The 20561-nt window shown below is 44.0% G+C and overlaps 1 protein-coding gene across 5 annotated transcripts; it reads right to left on the bottom strand.

Moving 5' to 3' along the window:
- Nucleotides 1-187: 187 nt before the first annotated feature.
- On the bottom strand, nucleotides 188-16311 carry LOC103545619 (spermatogenesis-associated protein 31E1-like). Of its 5 annotated transcripts, none has more exons than XM_070587000.1 (10): nucleotides 16062-16311; nucleotides 15259-15360; nucleotides 9231-9265; nucleotides 5942-6002; nucleotides 5427-5487; nucleotides 4803-5154; nucleotides 3728-3894; nucleotides 2911-2971; nucleotides 2397-2457; nucleotides 188-2124 (listed from the first exon to the last, which is right to left on the bottom strand). In XM_070587000.1, exons 9-10 carry the CDS (start codon nucleotides 2423-2425, stop codon nucleotides 705-707), a joined length of 1449 nt encoding a protein of 482 aa, XP_070443101.1. In that variant the 5' UTR covers nucleotides 2426-2457; nucleotides 2911-2971; nucleotides 3728-3894; nucleotides 4803-5154; nucleotides 5427-5487; nucleotides 5942-6002; nucleotides 9231-9265; nucleotides 15259-15360; nucleotides 16062-16311; the 3' UTR covers nucleotides 188-704. The 5 variants fall into 4 exon arrangements, 4 of the variants coding, with proteins under 4 accessions (XP_070443101.1, XP_070443102.1, XP_070443100.1 ...); XM_070587001.1 differs by having other exon boundaries at nucleotides 16035-16226; XM_070586999.1 differs by having other exon boundaries at nucleotides 3728-5154.
- Nucleotides 16312-20561: the final 4250 nt, after the last annotated feature.

Raw genomic sequence — 20561 nt, 5'->3', positions numbered from 1 at the left:
CTAAGGATGGCGTGATGGGTACTTCAGGTGCAATGAGGGAGTTGGGGTCAGGGCACGTGAGCCACACTGCAGTCAGCCTCCCCCCATGGCCCTGACCCTTCTGGAAGCCAAAGCAGACACTCAGGAAGGGCGGAGCCTGACCCCCCATTTTTACCACTAGCAAGGCACAGACAGAAGCCATGACCTCTAAGGAGAAAAAAAATGTATTTGGGGAAAATTGGGGTAGGAAGACACCATTAGCACAGAGGGTGGGATAAGGAGAAAAACCAGGTTTTCTGTTCCTCCACTTCCACTTTTGGGGAATCAAGTGTTCCTATGAGGCAAGGTCTGTCAGACACAGTCTGACTGACCCCAGAAGACACGTATCTGAAGACAGCATGGCTGGTGATGGGGGCTGAGGCAGCTGCCACCCTCAGCCCAGGCTGGCAGGGTTTGGCTGGGGACCGCGGCTGCCTGGATGGCAAGGTCCAGTTGCCACGCCTGTTCCGATCCATTCCCTCGTAGTCGGACAGTTGTGGTCCCTGGAGGTAGGTTGGGGACTGTCCTCTGTCATTGTTCTTCTCTGGTCTGGGGAGGAGGGAACGTCGTGGTAACAGGTATGTCCAGCTTCCCAGGCCTGAAATGGTTTTGATGATGCTTCGACTGGGAGGCCAGAAGTTCTCGGCAAGCCTCAAGTTTCTCTCCAGGGACGCAGACGAAGGATGTCACTGTCGATGGCGCCTGAACAGCCCCGCCATCCGACGCCGACCTATGTGTGACCCGTGCCTGGCTCTGGGCGGTGGCTGACGCGGGCTTGCCTTTGCAAGGGGATCCTCTGGCGCTTCCTCCTTGTTGGGCCTCAGGCAGGGCAGGAGGCGTCTCAACATTTTTCTGAAAGGGCTGTCGTGAAAAACCTCTTCCTTTTCACGCAGGGGCTGGAGGGGTTTGGTCCCTAGGGTGTCTCCTATTCCCCCGACCTGGCTCCCAGACTGGGACCATGACTCCCCCTCCAGTGTTGCCACCCCACGGCAGGGCTCTGCTGAGGCCCCACCCCTAGTCTCCTCCCGAGGCTCATTCCTGGCCACTGGGGACCCTGAACTCAGCTCTCCACGGCCTTGCTCGGCCCCCACGAAGGTCCCACTCTGCCCTTTCCTCTCTGAGAGGCTGAATGGGAAGGTTGGAGAAGGCAGCCGGCCCTCCTGTCCCAAGAGAGAGGCTTCCGAGGGCCCACTGCCTTCGCCAGGTAGGGCCCCTCCCAGGGCCTTCTGATCTTCCTCACACACAGGTGAGGGAGCGGGGAGGGGACGGGCCAGCCTAGGAACTGATGGTTTTGTCGTCAAAGTTAAGACCTGGTCACCTGGAGGAGGCTCAAGAGGTTTTCCCATGAAGTGTGTAAAGTAAGCTTTCGAGGGGGCCCCAGAATCACAGGTGGCTGCGGGGGGCAAAGGGGACCGTGGAAGGGCCGAGGGTTGAGCCTCACATGCTTTCAGATCTGCAGGCTCCAAGGACAGGAGGGGTAGGCCCCAGCGGAAATTCAGCCCAGACATGATACCGTGTGCTTCGAGCATCTGAGGAGTGCCTGGATCATCTGGTTCTTTTTCCCAGACCTCCGTTTGTATGCTTTCCGTGATTTCTGTCTCGAGTGGCTTCGGCACCTCAGGGTTGGCAACTGAGGGGCTATCAGTCTCTCCCTCCCTGTTTGTGGGGCCTCCCCAGAGTGAGGCCACTGGTCGGTGGCAGGACAGGTGCCCTTGCTGAGACTCAAAGTGTGATGACACAGGGAAGAACAAGACCTCGATCATGTTCCACCGGGAGAGGAACTCAATGTGACAGCTCATGCGGCCGTGGCCTGAGTTGGGAAACGGCCAATGGGAGTGACCTGGAGCTGAGCTCGTGGCAACAGGGCTGAGTGGAGTTCTGGTCAAGTCAGATGAAGGTTCTGCTGGCAGAGTGGAGGCCAAAGGTAGAGTGCGCTGGGTCAGAAGAGCCAGGGAAAGTGCTGGAGTCATGCTGAGAGGAGCACCTTCCACAGGCTTCCTGCATTGCTGGCGGACTCCAGCAGACGCTGCCTTGCACGCCTCCCCAGGGGAATCTCGAGATGACAAGCGATGGAAGCATCCCTTACAAGACAGCCTCCCCGGGGAGCTGCGGGAAACAAGATGCAGGAGCTGTAGCCAGGAGCAGAGGGCCCTGGGACAGCAGGGCAGGCCAGCTGCGGGTGGCCCCTTGAGATCCATGGGCCTCCCTGGCCCTCCCTTCACTTCACCAAATTCTCCTGCTGTCCCTCACCCCAGGTCTCTTGCCAGCCCCTGCCCCATGGCTCCCCTCCCAGCTCAGCCCCAAGATGCCTGTAGCCCTGAGGCACATCAGAGACTCTGCGAGGAAGAAGCCCAGAAGAGAAGGGCAAGATGCCTTACCTTTGCGAAAGGGGCATCAGGCCCCCCATTTCTGCCGGGTCCTTCTGGCCAGCTCTGTAAGCTAGAAATGAGGGCACTGGGTCAGAGCGATGAAGGCGGGGCCTAGGGCTCTTACAGGAGGCTGCGTGCAGTGTGCCTTTAGGGGAGACCGTTTGAGGTCAGACTCTGGAGCCCAGGCACCAGTGCCCAAGGCCACGGGATCCCTGATGGGGATGGCAAGTCTGCAGGTGGGTTGAGGTTTGTCATTGACCAAGCACTTCCACCTCCACCACAGCCCAGATGCCCCTGCTGGGCAACACCCTGTTCCAGACACCTGCTGGCCTGGGCCTTAGTTCCCAGCACAGAATCTGGCAAGTCCTTAGGTTTTCATCTCCTTCCCGGGAGCCTCGCTGAGGGCTCTGTTTCCTGAGGGACAGGCTCTGTCCCTGGCATCCTCGAGCCCACAGAGCTGGGCGCTCAGGGACAGGAGGTGGAGGCCAGCTCTGGGGCACAGGGCTGAACGGCAAGAGCTTACCTTTCAGAGCTCCCCTTTTCTTCCTGCTCCTGCTGCTCCTCCCTCTCGGCTCCACTTGATGCTGAAATGAGAGAAAAAAACAAGAAACTGTGGGGGCTGAGCCCCAAGGCTCCCTCTCCTCTCTCTGGACCAGCTGCAGACGCACAGCGTTTGTAAGCAAGATGACTGTCCACGCTGAACTCCTGGGGCTCTGCGGCGTTTCTTCCCTTTTACTTCCTTTTGAAGTGGATAATTGAACACAAAATGGACATTTGCTGTCTTCCTTCTTTGAGGATCATAAGAAGGTCCCCACGTGGGACCACCATGCATCTTCTGTCACTGTTCCTCTGCTCAAGAGACGCACACATTCTCAGATGTACAGAATCTTGTGAGCTTCCTCAGGGAGGACTTTGCTTCCTGAGGCTACAGCCCCCACTCCAGGTCCTGCCCAGAGGCTCTCGGGGGCTCAGCTCTGCCCTCCGATCAACCACGACAGAGAAAAGGCCCGCCTGAGACCCCTGCCCCGGGAAGGTGGCCGGGGAACCAGTGCTCAGGGCCTGTCTTCCCACAGATCCCACTCAGCATCCCGTCCATGGCCACTGGTCACTGGCCTGGGGACTTTCCCTGGAGCCCTCTACCACACCGGGACTCCTGCTCGGAGATCTTCGGATCGAAATCCTCGTGCCCACTCTCACCCCTGCCCACCCAACCTGGCTTGTCTCTAGAAGGACGATGTTCTATTCTTTCCCATCCCTGGAGTCCCTCTCGTTGATTCAGAGGAGTGGAAATCACAGTAAAAAAGAAGAGAGACTCATCTTCTGGTTACCTTCTGACTTACCTTCCTGACGTTTCTCCTTTTGTAAGTTAGTTGTGAGGGCAAATTCCTTTTGGGGCAGGGAAAGAACAGGAGGAAGAGCCCCAGTCCATACAGGATGCGGAGGATGGTCCCAATCACCCAGGAAGCGGAACTGGAGCTCAACCAGGTAGCAACAATGCTTTTTAGATCTAAGATAGGAGTTTCCATATCTCAAATACAGTCCTACTCTCAGGCAACTGAGCACTGGGAGTGACTTGGAGATTAGAACCCCACGCCCTCATCATGGAACTGTGGCCATGTCACAGGGGCTCCTGAGGGGGGGAGGCAAGAGGAGGGCAGCCGATTGGACCACAGCCCCTCCGCCACCAACTGGCCTCCAACTGCCTCCCTCCACCCTCCCGGGCCTTCTAGACCTTAGCTAGTTTTCTATTTCTTCCACCTGGAAGCCAGATGTCACCCGCTTCCTTGCGTCTCCTGGATTCTTGGTTTGAACCCACCTATCCCATGGCCTTTGAAAGTCTGAAGTTCTCCCAGGAATTTGATCTAGTTCCCAGGCACTCACACCCCCATTCTCCTCTGTCCTCAACTCTGACTGTTGTTTTCCCCTCACTTATGGACTCTGTGTGCGTGTGAGGACACTGAAGTGCTGCTCTCTTAGCTGATCTCAATTAGACAATTCAGTGTTCTCGACTCTAGGCCCCACATCAGACATGAGACCTCAGAGCTTCTTGATCTCGGAGCTGAAAGTTTGTCCCCTTTTACCTGCCTCTCCCTCTTCCTCCCACTCCAAAGCCACTGGCCACCACTTTTCTACTCTCTGTTTCTGTGAATTGACCTTTCTTTTGTTGTTTTTCGAGTTCACGTGTGAGTGACCCCAGGCAGTATCTGTCTTTCTCTGTCTGGCTTGTTTCATTGTTTGTATTCTTTCTGTGATTTCTGTCTCCAGCAGCTTCTGGACATCAGGGTTGGCAACTGAGGGGCTATCAGTTTCTCCCTCCCTATTTGTGGGGCCTCCCCAGAGTGAGGCCACTGGTCGGTGGCAGGACAGGTGCCCTTGCTGGGACTCGAAGTGTGATGACACGGGGAAGAACCAGACCTTGATCATGTTCCACCGGGAGAGGAACTCAAGGCGGCGGCTCACGAGGCCGTGGCCTGAGTTGGGAAACGGCCAACGGGAGTGACCTGGAGCTGAGCTCATGGCAACAGGGCCGAGTGGAGTTCTGGTCAAGGCCGATGGAGGTTCTGCTGGCAGAGTGGAGGCCAAAGGTAGAGTGCGCTGGGTCAGAAGAGCCAGGGAAAGTGCTGGAGTCGTGGTGAGAGGAGCACCTTCCACAGGCTTCCTGCATTGCTGGCGGACTCTAGCAGATGCTGTCTTGCACGCCTCCCCAGGGGAGTCTTGAGATGACAAGTGATGGAAGCATCCCTTATAAGACAGCCTCCCCGAGGAGCTGCGGGAAACAAGATGCACAAGCTGTAGCCAGGAGCAGAGGGCCCTGGGACAGCAGGGCAGGCCAGCTGCGGGTGGCCTCTTGAGACCCATGGGCCTCCCTGGCCCTCCCTTCACTTCACCGAATTCTCCTGCTGTCCCTCACCCCATGCCTCTTGCCACCCCCTGTCTCATGGCTCTCCTCCCAGCTCAGCCCCAAGCTGCCTGCAGCCCTGGGGCACATCAGAGACTCTGCGAGGAAGAAGCCCAGGAGAGAAGGGCAAGATGCCTTACCTTTGCGAAAGGGGCATCAGGCCCACCACTTCTGCCAGGTCCTTCCGGCCAGCTCTGTAAGCTAGAAATCAGGAGACTGTGTCACAGCGATGAAGGTGGGGGCCCAGGGTTCTTACAGGAGGCTGCGTGCAATGTGCCTTAGGGGAGACTTTCTGAGGTCAGACTCTGGAGCCCAGGCACCAGTGTCCAAGGCCACGCGATCCCTTTCGGGGATGGCAAGGCTGCTGATGGGTTGAGGTTTGTCATTGACCAAGTGCTTCCACCTCCACCACAGCCCACATGCCCCTGCTGGATGAGAACTTGTTCCAGACGCCTGCTGGCCTGGGCCTTAAGTTCCCAGCACAGAATCTGGCAAGTCCTCAGGTTTTCATCTCCTTCCCGGGAGCCTCCCTGAGGGCTCTGTTTCCTGAGGGACAGGCTCTGTCCCTGGCATCCTCGAGCCCACGGAGCTGGGCGCTCAGGGACAGGAGATGGAGGCCAGCTCTGGGGCACAGGGCTCAATGGCAGGAGCTTACCTTTCAAAGCTCCCCTTTTCTTCCTGCTCCTGCTGCTCCTCCCTCTCGGCTCCACTTGACGCTGAAATGAGAGAAAAAACAAGAAACTCCACCAAGCCTCCCCTCTCCTCTCTGGACCAGCTGTAGACGCTTTGCATTTATGAGGAAGATGACTGTCTACACTCAGCTCCTGGCGCCCGGGGGTGTTTCTTTCCTTTTACTCATTTTTTAAGTGGAGACTAGAACATGAAATGGATATTTGGTGTCTTCCTTCTTTGAAGAACATGTGGAAGATTTTTCTTTGTGAGACCCACCATAGTAACCAAAACAGCATGGTATTGGCACAAAAACAGACACATCGATCAATGGAGCAGCATTGAGAGCCAAGAAGTAAACCCACACATTTATGGACAGCTAATATTCGACAAGGGGGCCAAGAGCATATGATGGAGAAAAGAGCGTCTCTTCAATAAATGGTGTTGGGGAAACTGGACAGCCACATGCAAAAGAACGAAAGTAGACCATTATCTTACACCATGCACAAAAATCAGCTCAAAATGGATTAAAAGTTTGAATGTAAGACCTGAAACCATGAAACTTCTAGAAGAAAACATAGGCAGTACGCTCTTTGACATCGGTCTTAGCAGCGTATTTTCAAATGCCATATCTGACCGGGCAAGGGAAACAAAAGAAAAAATGAACAAATGGGACTACCTCACACTAAAAAGCTTCTGCACAGCAAAGGAAACCATCAACAAAACGAAAAGATAACCTAACAATTGGGAGAACATATTTGCAGACCATATATCAGATAAGGGGTTAATATCCATAATATACAAAGGACTCATACAGCTCAACAACAAAAAACCAACAACCCAATTAGAAAATGGGCAAAGGATCTGAACAGAGATTTCTCCAAACAAGATATATGGATGGCCAGCAAGCATATGAAAAGATGCTCCACATCATTAGCTATCAGGAAGATGCAAATCAAAACTACAATGAGGTATCACCTCACTCCGGTCAGAATGGCTATAATTAACAAGACAGGAAACAACAAATGTTGGAGAGGATGTAGAGAGAAGGGACCCCTCGTACACTGCTGGCGGGAGTGCAAACTGGTGCAGCCACTATGGAAAGCAGTATGGAGTATCCTCAGAAAATTAAGCATAGATCTACCATACTATCCAGCTATCCCACTGCTGGGTATTTATCCAAAGAACTTGAAAATGCAAAGGCATAAAGATACTTGCACCCCTATGTTCATTGCAGCATTATAAGTAGCTTTAAATAGCTAATTTATATGAACCCATTTAAATTTTAAATGTTTTTAGAAAAATTGAATTCAGAATCAAAAATCTTTCCAAAAAAGAAACCTGCAAGCCTAGATGACTTGTCTGGTGAATTTTATCAACTATTTAAGAAATAAATAATATGAATCTTATGTAATCTCTTTTATAAAATAGAAGAGGAGGGTAAAATTTCAACCAAGTTTTATGAGACCAGCTTATCCCTAATACCAAAACCTAAAAAAGACATTTCAAGAAGAGACAGTCACAGACCAATATCATTTATAAATCCTTTAAAATATTTAAAAATTAAATCCAGCAATATATAGAAAAGATAATGCATCATGATCAATCCTTTTATCCAAGGATTTCAAGGTCAATTTACCACGATAATAGAGTAAAAAGGAAGTCTCATATGATCTCCTGAATAGATGCAGAAAAAACCTTTGACAAAATTCAATACTCTTTTATTATATATTATATATTTATATTATTATATATATTTATTATTATTATTTATTTTATATATTTATATTATTTATTATTACTATTTATATGATTATTTATTATATATTAATATTATTAATATATATTATTATAAAAACTCAGCATAACTAGGAATAGAAAGTAATTTCTTCAATGTGATGAAAGTGATATATTAAAAAAAATCTTGATCTATAATCATACTTAATAGTAAAACATTGAACTCTTTCCACCTAAGAGAGAAACAAAGCAGAGACATCTGCTCTCACCACTTTTATTCAACTTCATAGTAGAAACTCTAGCCAGCACAATAAAACAAGAAAAATAAACAAAAGAAATAATGGTTGGAAAGGAAGAAGAAAACTGCTGCTATTTGTAGGAGACACCATTGTCTATATAGAAAATCCTGTGGAAGCCACACAATAACCCAACAGAACTAAGAAGTGAATTTATTTAAATCGCAGTACTCAAGGTTGATATCTAAAACTCAATTGTATTTCTACATAATAGCAAAAGTGATTGGAAACTGAAATCCGAAAAATCCAAAATCTTCACATGCCTAGGACTGAATCTAACAAAAAAAATGCCCACGACCTCTACACTAAAAACTACAAGGCATTACTGAGAGAAATTCGAAAGAATCTAAATAAATGGAAAGATGTACCATGTTAATGGATCTAAAAGTTCAATTTTGTTAAGATCTCCATTCTCCAAACATTGATCAATAGATTCAACATATCCCAAAACAAAATCCCAGCAGGCTGCTCTGAAGACAAAAGAACAATTGAATATCTACGTATTTTTTAAAAAATCATGGGCCCCTAAAACATCTATAGACAAAAATTAATTCGATGGATCATAGGCCTAAATATAAAGTCTAGAACTATAAAGCCTATAGAAAAAGAAAGCATAGGAGAATATCCTTATCACCTGGAGAAAGGCAAACATTTCTTAGATCTTAAAAGAAAAAAAATTGATAGACCAAGCTGTACCAAATGTGAATGTTTCCATTCATCAAAAGACACTCGTAAGAAAGTGAATAGGCAATTGGCAGACTGGGAAAAGTAATCACAATGCACATATCTGACAAAAGGTTTTTATCCAAAATGTGTAAAGAACTTCTACAAATCTATAATAAAAAGACAAACAACCTAACTAAAAATGGGCTAAAGATGAACAGACACTTCACAAAAGAAGACATAAGAAGGGCTAGTAACATATGAAAAAATGTTTGACATCATTGGACATCAAGGACATAAAAATTGAAACTAGAGGTACCATTTCACATTCACCAGCATGGCTAAAATTAAGAAGACTGACATCACCAAATGTTGACAAGGATGAGGAGTAACAGAAACCATGGGATGTTGCAGGTGGTAATATGAAATTGTACAACCACCCTGGAGAACTGTTTAGCAATTTCTTTGAAAGGTAAACCTACATTTACCCTATGGCTGAGCAAATGCCATCTCTGCACTAAAGGCACCATCGTGAGGGTAATCCTTCACATCCAAATGGAACACAAAGGTTTTACTTACTTGTAGTACTAGTTCAACAGCTTTGGCCATTAAACCTGCAATACAAACAGGGTTAGGAAGCAAAAAGTCAGAATTAACCGTTGAAGATGAAATAACACTTGGCCTAGAGCCTTCCGGGAAATGTTCCCTGATAGTGTCGTCAAACTGAGTGTGGATATTCCCTCAAGGTAGAAATGAAGGACATCACGGAGTTCTTCACTCAGCCCCAGACATCCATGCGACATGTTAAGGAGGAGGAGAATGCTGGAACATAAGTCACAGGCTCAGGTAGCCCAAAATTCAAAATTCCCAATGTGATGGTAAGGATGGTCACAAATGGCCTTCCAAGTTTCTCAGCAACCAGGAAAGTGCAGCGATCTATACCATCAACCACAACCAGCTGGAAACTCTCATTCTTTAAGGAGCCCATGGTATCTATTCTTCTTAACAAATGACCACACTGAGTTGCACGTAGCTCCATGATCTTTAAAAGGTTTGCAAATAAGTCTCTGCAAAAAAAAAAGAAAAAAGAAAAAGAAAAAGAAAAAGAAAGAAAGAAAGAAAAAAAGGAAGAAGAAAAGAAGTGAAAGATATTTAATACTCATGGAAGGTGTTCATCTTAAAACACACAACAGAATCTTGGCAGCACAAAAAAACACTTTTAGAAAGCAGGTCTGGCAGCAACCTGCCGTTCTGTTGCTCTCTCCTGAGAACCTTCTCCCCAGATACTGGTCTTTTCATAACTTCTAAATCCACCATGTCATTTCCTTGTTCTTGTCTTTGCTACAGTTCTTCCTGATGCTTAGAATTCTCCTGCTTTCTTCCCTCTTCCTTTCTTCCCCTCATCGAAATCCTACCCATCTTCTGATGTTCTTTTTGCTCTGGGAGACGGTACCAGCTATGGCTGGTGTCTCTGGGCTCTCTGTCCTGGCTGAATGTTGAAGATCATCCATTTGCTCTGTATGCCCTTCAATTATATACTAACTTTGCTCTCTAATGTACCTACATGTAGGACTTGCTTTCCAGGGGTTGTATACATCTTGATGACAGGGTCCCATGAACACCTGTGGAGAAACAGCATTTTCCCTAGGACAAACCATTTTAAAAGCTGTGTGCCAGTGACATCTGCTTGGTCTCTTGCTTTCAACTCCGGCCAAGGGATATCTTCACACTTCATTGGCAGCAAATCCTTCAAGAAGGTTACTGTTGCCTGGGGCTCCTGCTTAAGGGACAGTGAATACTTCATAGTACCACCATTCACATGTATTTTAATGCTTCAACTATATTTAAAATTGGTTCAGGAGAAAGAAGAAGATGGAATGAACTAATGTTGGGACAAAAGTTATTAAAACTTCTGTTTCAATAAGAAAATCCTTTCTACAGGGATAATTACTGATAATTATTGGGGGCAAGTGAGAGGAAGTTGTTCTGTCATCTCTGCAGTGTGATGGGCAGGGTAGGCCCCTTCTAAAAGGACAGGAGATTACAAAGGGTAAATAAATGTGACCAAATATGCAGTCAGTTTAGGCTGTAGTAATTTTGATGAAGGTCTTCTGATTAGATCAGGAAAAAAAAAAAAAAAAAGAAAAAGCAGACAGATAGCTTCGGGCCAGAAAAAAAATAGTCCAAGGAGGCTCTTTGAATTTAATGATTGAATCAGGATAATTTTCCAAGTTATATCTGGAGCAACATCAAAGGTTTCATTAACTGTAAAATGCTACTCAAGAAAGATGTGACTTACACTTTGGTCTAGCATTTCTATAAATCTTGATCTCTAGCTAGTGCAATAAATATTCACCTTGTGCTTACTATGTGTACATACTGTGGTAGGTTCTGTGGATCTAGTAGTGAGCAAGGCAAATGTGACCTTTGCCCTCCTGGAGTTTACAGTTGGACAGGGAAAGCAGATAGTGAGCAAACCCTTACAAGTAATAAATCAATTAATAATAGGTATGTTAAGTATTTCAAAGGAAAGAACTAGGCATTAGGAAAAAAGCAATTGAATCAGTCTAGAAACTAGTATAGTGATTCTATCTTTGTGCTACCCCCATTTTCAAATAAATCTGTGGGGATACTTTTTTTAAATTAAGCTTTTTAAAAGAAAACATTTAAAGGAATACGTGTGATAGTTTTGAGAAATTCAAGACGTGCTATAAAGTTTTGGAATTCAGCATATGAAGATATGAACATTGACTTCATATGGCTGAGAGAAAAGACTTGCAGAAACACAGTGCTGGGCCCAGTGGGACATACTATGAAAGTGTACAGTGTTCCCTGCTCAATCTAGTTAGAGGAGGGCAGAACATGGGGAAGAGTTGGGGTTTTTTGTTTCTTGCTCAGTTCATTCTCTGCTTGTCTCCAGTACCTACATGGCCTGGCACATATTAAGTCCCCCCCAAAATATTTTTAATGCAAAAGATAAAGCCTAAAATTAAGTGCTAAGTCTGTGGTATCGAGAAGTTTAGAGGAAGAAATGAAGTAAATAAAACAGTTTTTACGGAGGAGGCAGTATTGAAGAAATGCCTTGACTGGTGAGTAGCATCTTTTAGCAGAAATGAGGGAGGAGCAAGGACATTCTAATTAACACAAACAGGCATGATTTTCCTCTTTATGACTTCATGCTCAAGATGAGTAGTTTCTTGTTATTTTGAGTTTCAGATGAGTGGCATTTCCAGGAGTTAGCTTCAAGACTTACTCTCTGCAAGGCTGAGAGTGACTCTTAAATGGCCAGGTTCAAGTTCTGCAAAAATCAATCTTTGTAAGTGACCCCATCATCAAAAAATTTATGAGAAGAGAAAGGAAAAGAAAGAAGTAAAATTGAGTGACTGTGACTTTGTCCAACAAGGAAATGGTGAATTGCCCATCACTGGCCCTGAGCTGGAGAGACTGAAGGCAAAGAGAGAAGGTGGGGAGTCTCGTACAGTGAGATCCCCCCAGTTTCTAAGGGTAATATCTACTCATTCAGGCTCAGAAGCTGATCAGCTGGGAATGTTAACAGGAATACCATATACCAAGACTGTCTGAAGTGATTCATTCAGGGATGATTGAGACATTGCCCATTCACTCATTCATTTATTCATATTTCTCAAATAATAATTACTTTATTTTTCCTTTAAAGAAAAAAACTATTACCTCCCTGGCAAAACTTCCTTTAAAAAGAAATCAAAATTTTTCTTGAATTCCTGTTTATGGTCTTCAGGAGGAGACCAACTGACAATTTGGTATTTTACCTCCTTTTTTTTTTTTTTAAAGATTGGCACCTGAGCTAACATCTGCTGCTAATCTTATTCTTTTTTCTTCTTCTTCTCCCCAAAGCTCCCCGAGTACACAGTTGTATATTCTAGTTGTAGGTCCTTCCGGTTCTGCTGTGTGGGACATTGCCTCAGCATGGCCTGATGAGCAGTGCTAGGTCCACACCCAGGATTCAAACTGGTGAAACCCTGGGCTACCGAAGCAGAGCGCGTGAACTTAACCACTTGGCCACAGGGCTGGCTCCTTTTCTTCTGTTTAAAACCCAAGAAGAGACGGAAGAGAAAAATTAATTATGCCACATGTCTAGATCAAAAGGAATGATGCTGATACCTAATTTTAGTCCTTTCCCTTATTTTTCAGAAATTTTTTCTTTGATAACATCTTTATTGAGATATAATTCACATATCATAAATTCACCCTTTAAAAGTGTACAATGTAGTGGTTTTCAGTATATCTGTAGAGCTGTGAAACCATCACCACAATCAATTTTAGAATATTTTCTCACCCTCAAAAGAAACCTCATACCTATTATCAGTCACTCTTATCGTTCTCATACTTTCTTTTAGTTCTTTAGACACAACTTCCTTCAGTTCTTTGAATACATCTCTAATGGCTGATTTAAAGTCTTTGTCTTGTAGATCCATTGTCTGGGCTTCCTCAAAGACAGTTCCTATTGACTGCTTTCTGTTGACCTACTTTCCTGTTTCTTTGCATGTCTCAATTTTTGTTGAAAACTGAACATTCTGAATAGTGTATTGTGGCAACTCCGGAAATCCGATTTCCCCCATCCCCCCAGTGTATTACCGTTGTTCACTGTTGCTGTTGTTGCTGCTGTTTGTTTAGTGACTTTCCTGAACTAATTCTGTAAAATCTGTTTTTCTTGTCATGCTCGGCCATGAAAGTCTCTGATCGGTTATCTTAGTGGTCATCTAATAATCATGCAGAGATTTCCTTAAATGCCTTGCAACAATAAATGTCCCAGCCTTTGCCAAGGAGTTGTGTGTGTGTGCCGGGCACACTTTCAATGCTCTGGCAGACAGTTTACAACACCGCCTGAGCCTTCACTTCCCGCTTGTGCAGAGGTTCAAGGTAGGCCCCAAGTGAGCAGTAAGAGTCTTCTGAGGTCTTTCTTGAGCATGTGCACAGCTCCGCATATGCACATGGCCTTCTAGATTCCCAGGATTATGTCAGAGCTTTTCAAAGCCAAGAGACATAATTAGTTATGTCACAGTATCAGGTTCTATAAACATTTAAGCATTCTGAGTTTACATTATTATGACTGTATAAAAATTGTTAAATTTTGAAGCAAATGGGCCAAATCATATATCATTACTTGGTTTCCACTCCTGCACTTTTTCCCTCCTGGAGTTAATAACTGCCTTCTTTTTTCATTTGTTTAGGCTTGTTTGTTTTGTTTTCTTTCTGTGCCTATTGGTCAGTCCCCCAACTCCCTCCAATATTCTCTCAATATGATTTTCAGGAAGCTCAAATTATTGAACACATTTTTTTCCAGGTCATGTTCCTCCTGGATTCTTCCATTGATCTCATCTGGATTGACTGCTCTCAGGCCAACTGCACAGCTGATATCTTAGGACAGATCTTCAACACTCTTCTGTTTTGCCAACTGCTTTGTCTTCCTCTTTCTTGGTAGCCCATTGTTCTGGTTAAAACCTGTAGTTTTAGTTCTGGTCTAAACCCTATAGTTACTTCTTGAGAAACAGGATATGAAAAGGACAACCTCTGAGACTATTTTACCATCAAATCTTGTTGGTTTTCTGTGTACATTGCTGCAATGCCAATGCTAAAAAGTTTGAGTCCATTCTGAGTCCTAGTCACCATTGAAGTGTATGAAAATTTCTAGGTTGCTTTTTATTAGTCAGTGGTATTCTGAACTTTCACCATGATCGGCTTTGGTGTAGGTCTTTTGTTATTCTCTGTACTGGGTGCTAGGTGGGATCTTTCAATATGGAGACTCATGTAATCTGGTTCTGGAAATTTTTTTTTGTATTAGTTCTTTGATAAGTTTCTCCTGCAATTTTACGGTTTTCTTTCTCTGGAATTCTTATCAATCAGAAAAGACATCTTGATCCAATCTTCACAAACTATGGACAAGACTTCAAGCAACATAAATAAAGCGGCATTTTCTCAAATTGATCTGGAAATGTGTGTGAAGGGTTTGCCTGGATGGGCTGAAGACAGAGGTAAGGAGGTGAGAGATGGAGGAAAGCAGAGGAAGATGAGCAGAGCCAAATTGCATTTCAAACTTTCTTCTGCTAGAATTATGGTCTAAGACCGGCTTTTAAGTAAACATACACCAACATGCATAAACACACATATCTTTTTTCATTATAATAATTCAGCAGGACTGAAATAAAGTTTTGGTGAATATTTGTCATATGCAAGGCACTCACAGCTTATCATCTATGGAAGCAGGGTCCAAACACTACTGTCTAACATGGTAGCCATTAGCCACATGTGGCTATTGAGCACCTGAAATGTGGCTGGTGTGAACGGTAAAAATACACACCAGATTTCAAAGACTTGATATAAAGAAATGTGAAATATCTCATTAATAATTTTTTATTTTGTTTACATGTTGAAATGATATTATGGATATATTGGGGTAAATAAAATACATTATTTTATTTATAGACATAAATTAGTTTGACCTGTTTCTTTTTATTTTTTTTAATGTGGCTTCCAGAATATTAACAATTACATTATGAGGCTTGCATTTGTGGCTCATGTTATATTCCTATTGGATAGCTCTAGTCCACATAATAGGAAGATATGATACCTGATGTGGGAGGAAGTCCATTCTTTTCAAGTGAGGTCACCTCATGCCCAGGAGCTTGAAGAATCTGAGATACTCAGTCCATCCGTAGATAATGACTTCCCCCTAGGAACAAGGCTTCATTTTTGCAAGATTCACAGAGAGAAAAGCCAAGGTGGAAGGGTGGGGGAATAGAGAAGCTTCAGGATAAACCTTCCCTGGATGGGGAGCAGAAGGAAAGCTTCATCGCCTCTCCATTTCCTGTTTGGGCAACCCTGCCCTGGAGCCTCAGAGTCCTCATGCCCACTGATTCCTGGCTCTCTGAGCCTTCACCTGTTCCAATCCTCCTCTGCAGTTTCCCTGTCCTGTGACCCAGGGGCTCTTTGTCAATAGGATAAGCTCCAGGAGACTTAGAACTTAAGGCTTTCTCTTCCTAGGAAATAGGCTACACTATAATAAAGGTCATCCCCTTACCGATGCTCTAAAAAATCTAACTGCACATGGTGGTATACATGCGGCTTCTCACAGCAGACAGCAAATCAGGGTTATCATTGGGATCTTTCTCTCTGGAAGTTTTTGCTACGGTGAAAACCAGAAAGTGGCTAGAAACCGCCTCCAGGAGGCAGTCATGAAGAGGAGATGGAACTGCTCCTTAACACTAGAAACGTCCTTTAAGAGTAAATGTTTGGGACAGGAGGTACTTATTTTGGGCCTGAGCTTGGTTCCACCTAGAAGTCAGGTATCTTGAGATACCTGTAGCCCGCCGTCAGGATCCCCCCTCCCCCAGAAATCTGCCCGACCTGTTGCATTAAGGAATAAGGAAAGACCTGCTCCTAGGATCGTGGCTCAGGCACACTGCACATTCTTCCCAGCTTGCTCTCAGCGTCAGAGACGCCCTGGAGATTTCCCTAGGTCCGCTGCCTGCCGCCAGGACCGACAGTTTGGAGAAAGGAGCGTTCCTCTCTGCCCAGCTGCCCAGGAGCGGCTCCCGTGCGCGCGCGCCGTGGCCGTTCAGAACACTCGCGAACACTCCTCGAACAAGGACATGGTCAGGATTTTGGCGCCTTCCGGAAGCAGGAGCCCCGGCAGCGGAAAACGAGCCGCAGCGCGGTCCGCCCAGCCATGCTCGCTGGCGCGGCGCGGGGCCGAGCGAAGCCGATGCTGCGCGCCCTGCGACGCGGGCGGGGACTTCGTGCGCCCGCAGTCCCGCACAGCGAACGCCGCAAACTCCAGGCAGGGGAGCTGAGGCGACTGGCTCTGCTGCGACCCGGTCAAAGCAAGGTGACCTGCACTGGCTTCTTTACCCCCGCCCTATCTGGGCCCTTTTGATTCCTGCTCGGCCGATGTCTCCCCTTGGCTCTGCCTAAGAAATCCAGGGTTGGAGAATCTCTAGGAAAATCCCCCGGAGGGGAAGCGGGCAAGTGACAGTCTGAGCAGCGCTGGCCCGAGTACCAACTTAGGATACCCGGAATCTGCCTTCGGTATTCCCCTGCCCCCTTTTGGGCCTGTCTCCTGACTTTTGGGTGCCCTACCGCCCTTTTTACTAATTCCAGTGGTCATATATACCTAATCTCCAAACTTCTCCCCTCTCCGCAGGGAAGAGACCGAGAGGTGGTGAGGTTTAAAAGGCACACAAGGCCTCTTCCCGCCAACCTCCAGCATCCTAGTGAACACTCCCCAGTACCTGCTATATAATACAGTAGCACAGGTCACTGTGGGATGGGGACTGAGTAAATTTACCCATTTATCTACTGATTCCACACAGATTTATCGAGCACCTATTACGGGTCAGGCGTGGTTGGTTCTGCAAACAACACAAAAGCCACTCCTCATGGACATTATATTTGAGTAGAGAGATGAGCATTAACATATAATATGCTAGGCTGTGCTAAGGAGAAAAAATTAATCAGTGATGGCCCCTCTGAGAAATGACTTACTACACAACTAGAAGGACCTGCAACTAAGATATACAACTATGTACCAGGGGGATTTGGGGAGAAAAAGCAGGAAAAAAAAAATAAGGACCTGAAGGAAGAGGGTGAGCTAACAGCAGAGGCTTGGTGTTTCTTAATAAATGAGTATCTGCTGTGGGACAACATTGTGCTTGGCATTTTTGAGTACATTATTTGATTATAATCCTCACAGTCACCCTGAGGAGTATTGTATTATAAGCCCCTCTTCTCCTCCCCCCTTTTGTGTGTGTGAGAGAGAGAGACAGAGAGACAGAGAGATCTTCCACTTTTTGCTTGAGGAAGATTGTTGCTGAGCTAACAGCTGTGCCAACCTTCCTCCACTTTGCATGTGGCCACGGCCTCAACATGGCTTGATAAGCAATGCGCAGGTGGGCACCTGGGACCAAACCCCCGACCAGGGCTGCCAAAGCAGAGCATGGGAACTTAACCACTACACCACCCCTCCCCCTTTTAAAATTTTTTTTAAACAAATGTGACCTGAGGTTCAGGTTTACTGGGGGTCTCTGACTTAAGCAGTGTTTGGGGGTCCCAAACATCATATTAAGAGATGCCACTTTCTTATCAATTCTAATAATTGGTGTATTCTTGGATCTTCCGCATACATAACCATGTCATAATAAATAAAAGCTTTTTTTCTCTTTTCTTGTCTTTAGGCCTTTTATTTCTCTTTTCTTGTCTTACTATTATGGAACATACAGTATTGAATAGAAGTGGTGATAGTAGGCAACCTTGGCTTGTTCTCGATCTCAAAGGAAAAGCTTGTAGCATTAAAATGGTATTTGCAATAGATTTGGGTTCTTGCTATACACACACACACACACACACATAGATACATATCCTTTATCAGATAAAAAAGAATGCTAGTTTTTTAAAAAATAGAACTTTTAAAAAATATAAATGAATGTTGCATTTTATCAAACTGTTTTCTGCATATTTTTGAGATGATCATGTGCTTTTACTCTTTTCAACTATTAATGTGATTTACAGAAATTGACTTTTCAGAAACCTTTTACATTTTGAAATAAAGATACTTTCAGAAAAGTGCATAAAATTTAAATGTATAGATTGGTTAATAAGTATAAACAGGCTTGTAAAAACACACCCAAGTGAAGAAACAAAACATTGCTCTAGTAACCCAAAGCCTCTCTGAGCAGTGATGCCCCTGAGCGTCCCTCCCCCCAGAAGCACCACCTGGCTTAAATAGTCAATCACTTCACATGACTTTCTTTATAGTTTGTCCAACTTTAAATTTAGTTTTTTGGCTGTTTTTATTCTTTCGCTGTTTTGAATTGTTTGTTTGTTTTTTTAATCATTCTGTGTTTCCTCTATTTGAAGCTATATCTGATTTCTATTCTCTTAGTAATTACCAAAGAGATTATAGCATGCTTCCTTAAAAGTCTAGCTTAAGCACTATCTTTACTCCTCCTGGATATTACCATGACCTAAGAACACTATAATGCAGTTTCCTCCACTCCCAACTTATATAGTGAGTTATGTAATTTAATTCTCTTCATATATTTTAACTTTATTATGAAATAAAATGTACATATAGCAAAGCACACACAAAAGCATGTACTACTCAGCAGTTTATTACAAAACTGTAAAACCACCACCCAAGTCAAGAAAGAGAACACAGGCAGCAATCTAGAAGCTTCTCTTGTGCTCCATCCCAGTCATTAATCTCTTTCTCCTCAGACGTAAGCAGTAGCCTGACATGTATGGTAATCTCTTCCTTGATTTTTTTGGATGGTTTTAATACTTTCATCTTTCAGCTCTACAATTTAGTTTTGCCTGTTTTTGAACTTTACACAGGTAGAATCATACTATTTTTTCATATCTTGCTTTTGATCCACATTATGTAAGTTTCATCCATGTTGTTGCATAGCTGTAATGAATTCATTTTTATTTACTTATTCACGTATATATCCATCATGTTGGATAAATTCATTCTGTCAATTGAATTGTTTATGGTTGAGGCTATGATGAACATTCTTGTACATGTCTCTTGGTGCATATATACACACATTTTTGTGTGATAAATGTACTCACTGCCAAGCCCAAGGTCACCTGTTTTATCCTATGTTATCTTCTAGAAGTTTTATAGTTTTGTGTTATAATGTTTGGTTTATGATCCATTTTGAGTTAATTTTTGTGAAAGGTGTAAAGTCAATGTCTAGACTCACCTTTTTCTATGTGGTTGTCCAGTTATTCCACTACCATTTTTCAAAAAGACTATCCTTTCTTCATTGAATTGACTTTGTTCCTTTGTCAAAGATCAATTGACTACATTTATGTGGGTCTATTTCTGGGCTCTCTATTCTGTTCCTTTGATCTATTTGTCTATTCTTTCACCTATTTCACCTATTTGTCTATTCAATTCTGCAATGTCTTTACTACTGTAGCTTTATAGTATGTCTTAAAGTTGGGTAGTGTCAGCCCTCCAACTTTTTTTCTTTTTCTCTTTCTATATTGTATTGACTCTTCTGGATCTTTTGCCTCTCCATATAAACTTTAGAATCAATTTGTTATATCCACAAAGTATCTTATTGGGGTTTTGATTGAGATTGCATTGAATGTATAGATCAAGTTGGGAAGAACTGACACCTTGACAATATTGAATCTTCCTATCCTTGAATGTGGAATCTCTCTCCATTTATTTCTTTGATTTCTTTCATCAGTTTTGTAGTTTTCCTCATGTAGATCTTATGCATATTTTCTTAGATTCATATGTAAGTATTTCATTTTTGGGGGTGCTAAGGTAAATGGTATTGTGTTTTTAACTTCAAATTCCACTTGTCTATTGCTGGTATATGGGAAAATGATTGACTTTTGTATATTAACCTTGTATCCTGCAACCTTGCCATAAACACTTATTAGTTCTAGGTTTTTTGGTCAACTCTTTTGGATTTTCTACAAGACAGTTTTATTTCTTCCTTCTAAATCTGTATTTATTTCCTTTTCTTGTCTTATTGCCTTAGGATTAATGGAAATGGTTTTTTAATTTCAAATTCCAATTGTTCTTTTTGGTATATAGAAAAGTAACTCTGTTTTCTTGGCTAGGCTGGCTAGGGTTTCATCAATTTTACTGATCTTTTCAAACACCTGGCTTTTGGTTTCATTGATTTTTTTTTTCCTGTTTTCAATTTTATTGATTTCTGCTCAATTTTTATAACAATTTCTTATTTTAATTATAAACACAGGATAAAGTAATGTGGAACCTAAAGTACATGTATGTAATTATCTTAAAACATTTCTTCTGTAGCATCTGTTAATAAATTTGTAAGGAACAAAGAATGTCTGTTTAATCTCAAAGATGGTATTATGAAATACATAAATGATCAGCAAAATTCTTAA

Source organism: Equus przewalskii, chromosome 20, assembly GCF_037783145.1.
Source record: "Equus przewalskii isolate Varuska chromosome 20, EquPr2, whole genome shotgun sequence".
Lineage (NCBI taxonomy): Eukaryota > Metazoa > Chordata > Mammalia > Perissodactyla > Equidae > Equus > Equus przewalskii.
This window is presented reverse-complemented; position numbering and strand designations above follow the sequence as displayed.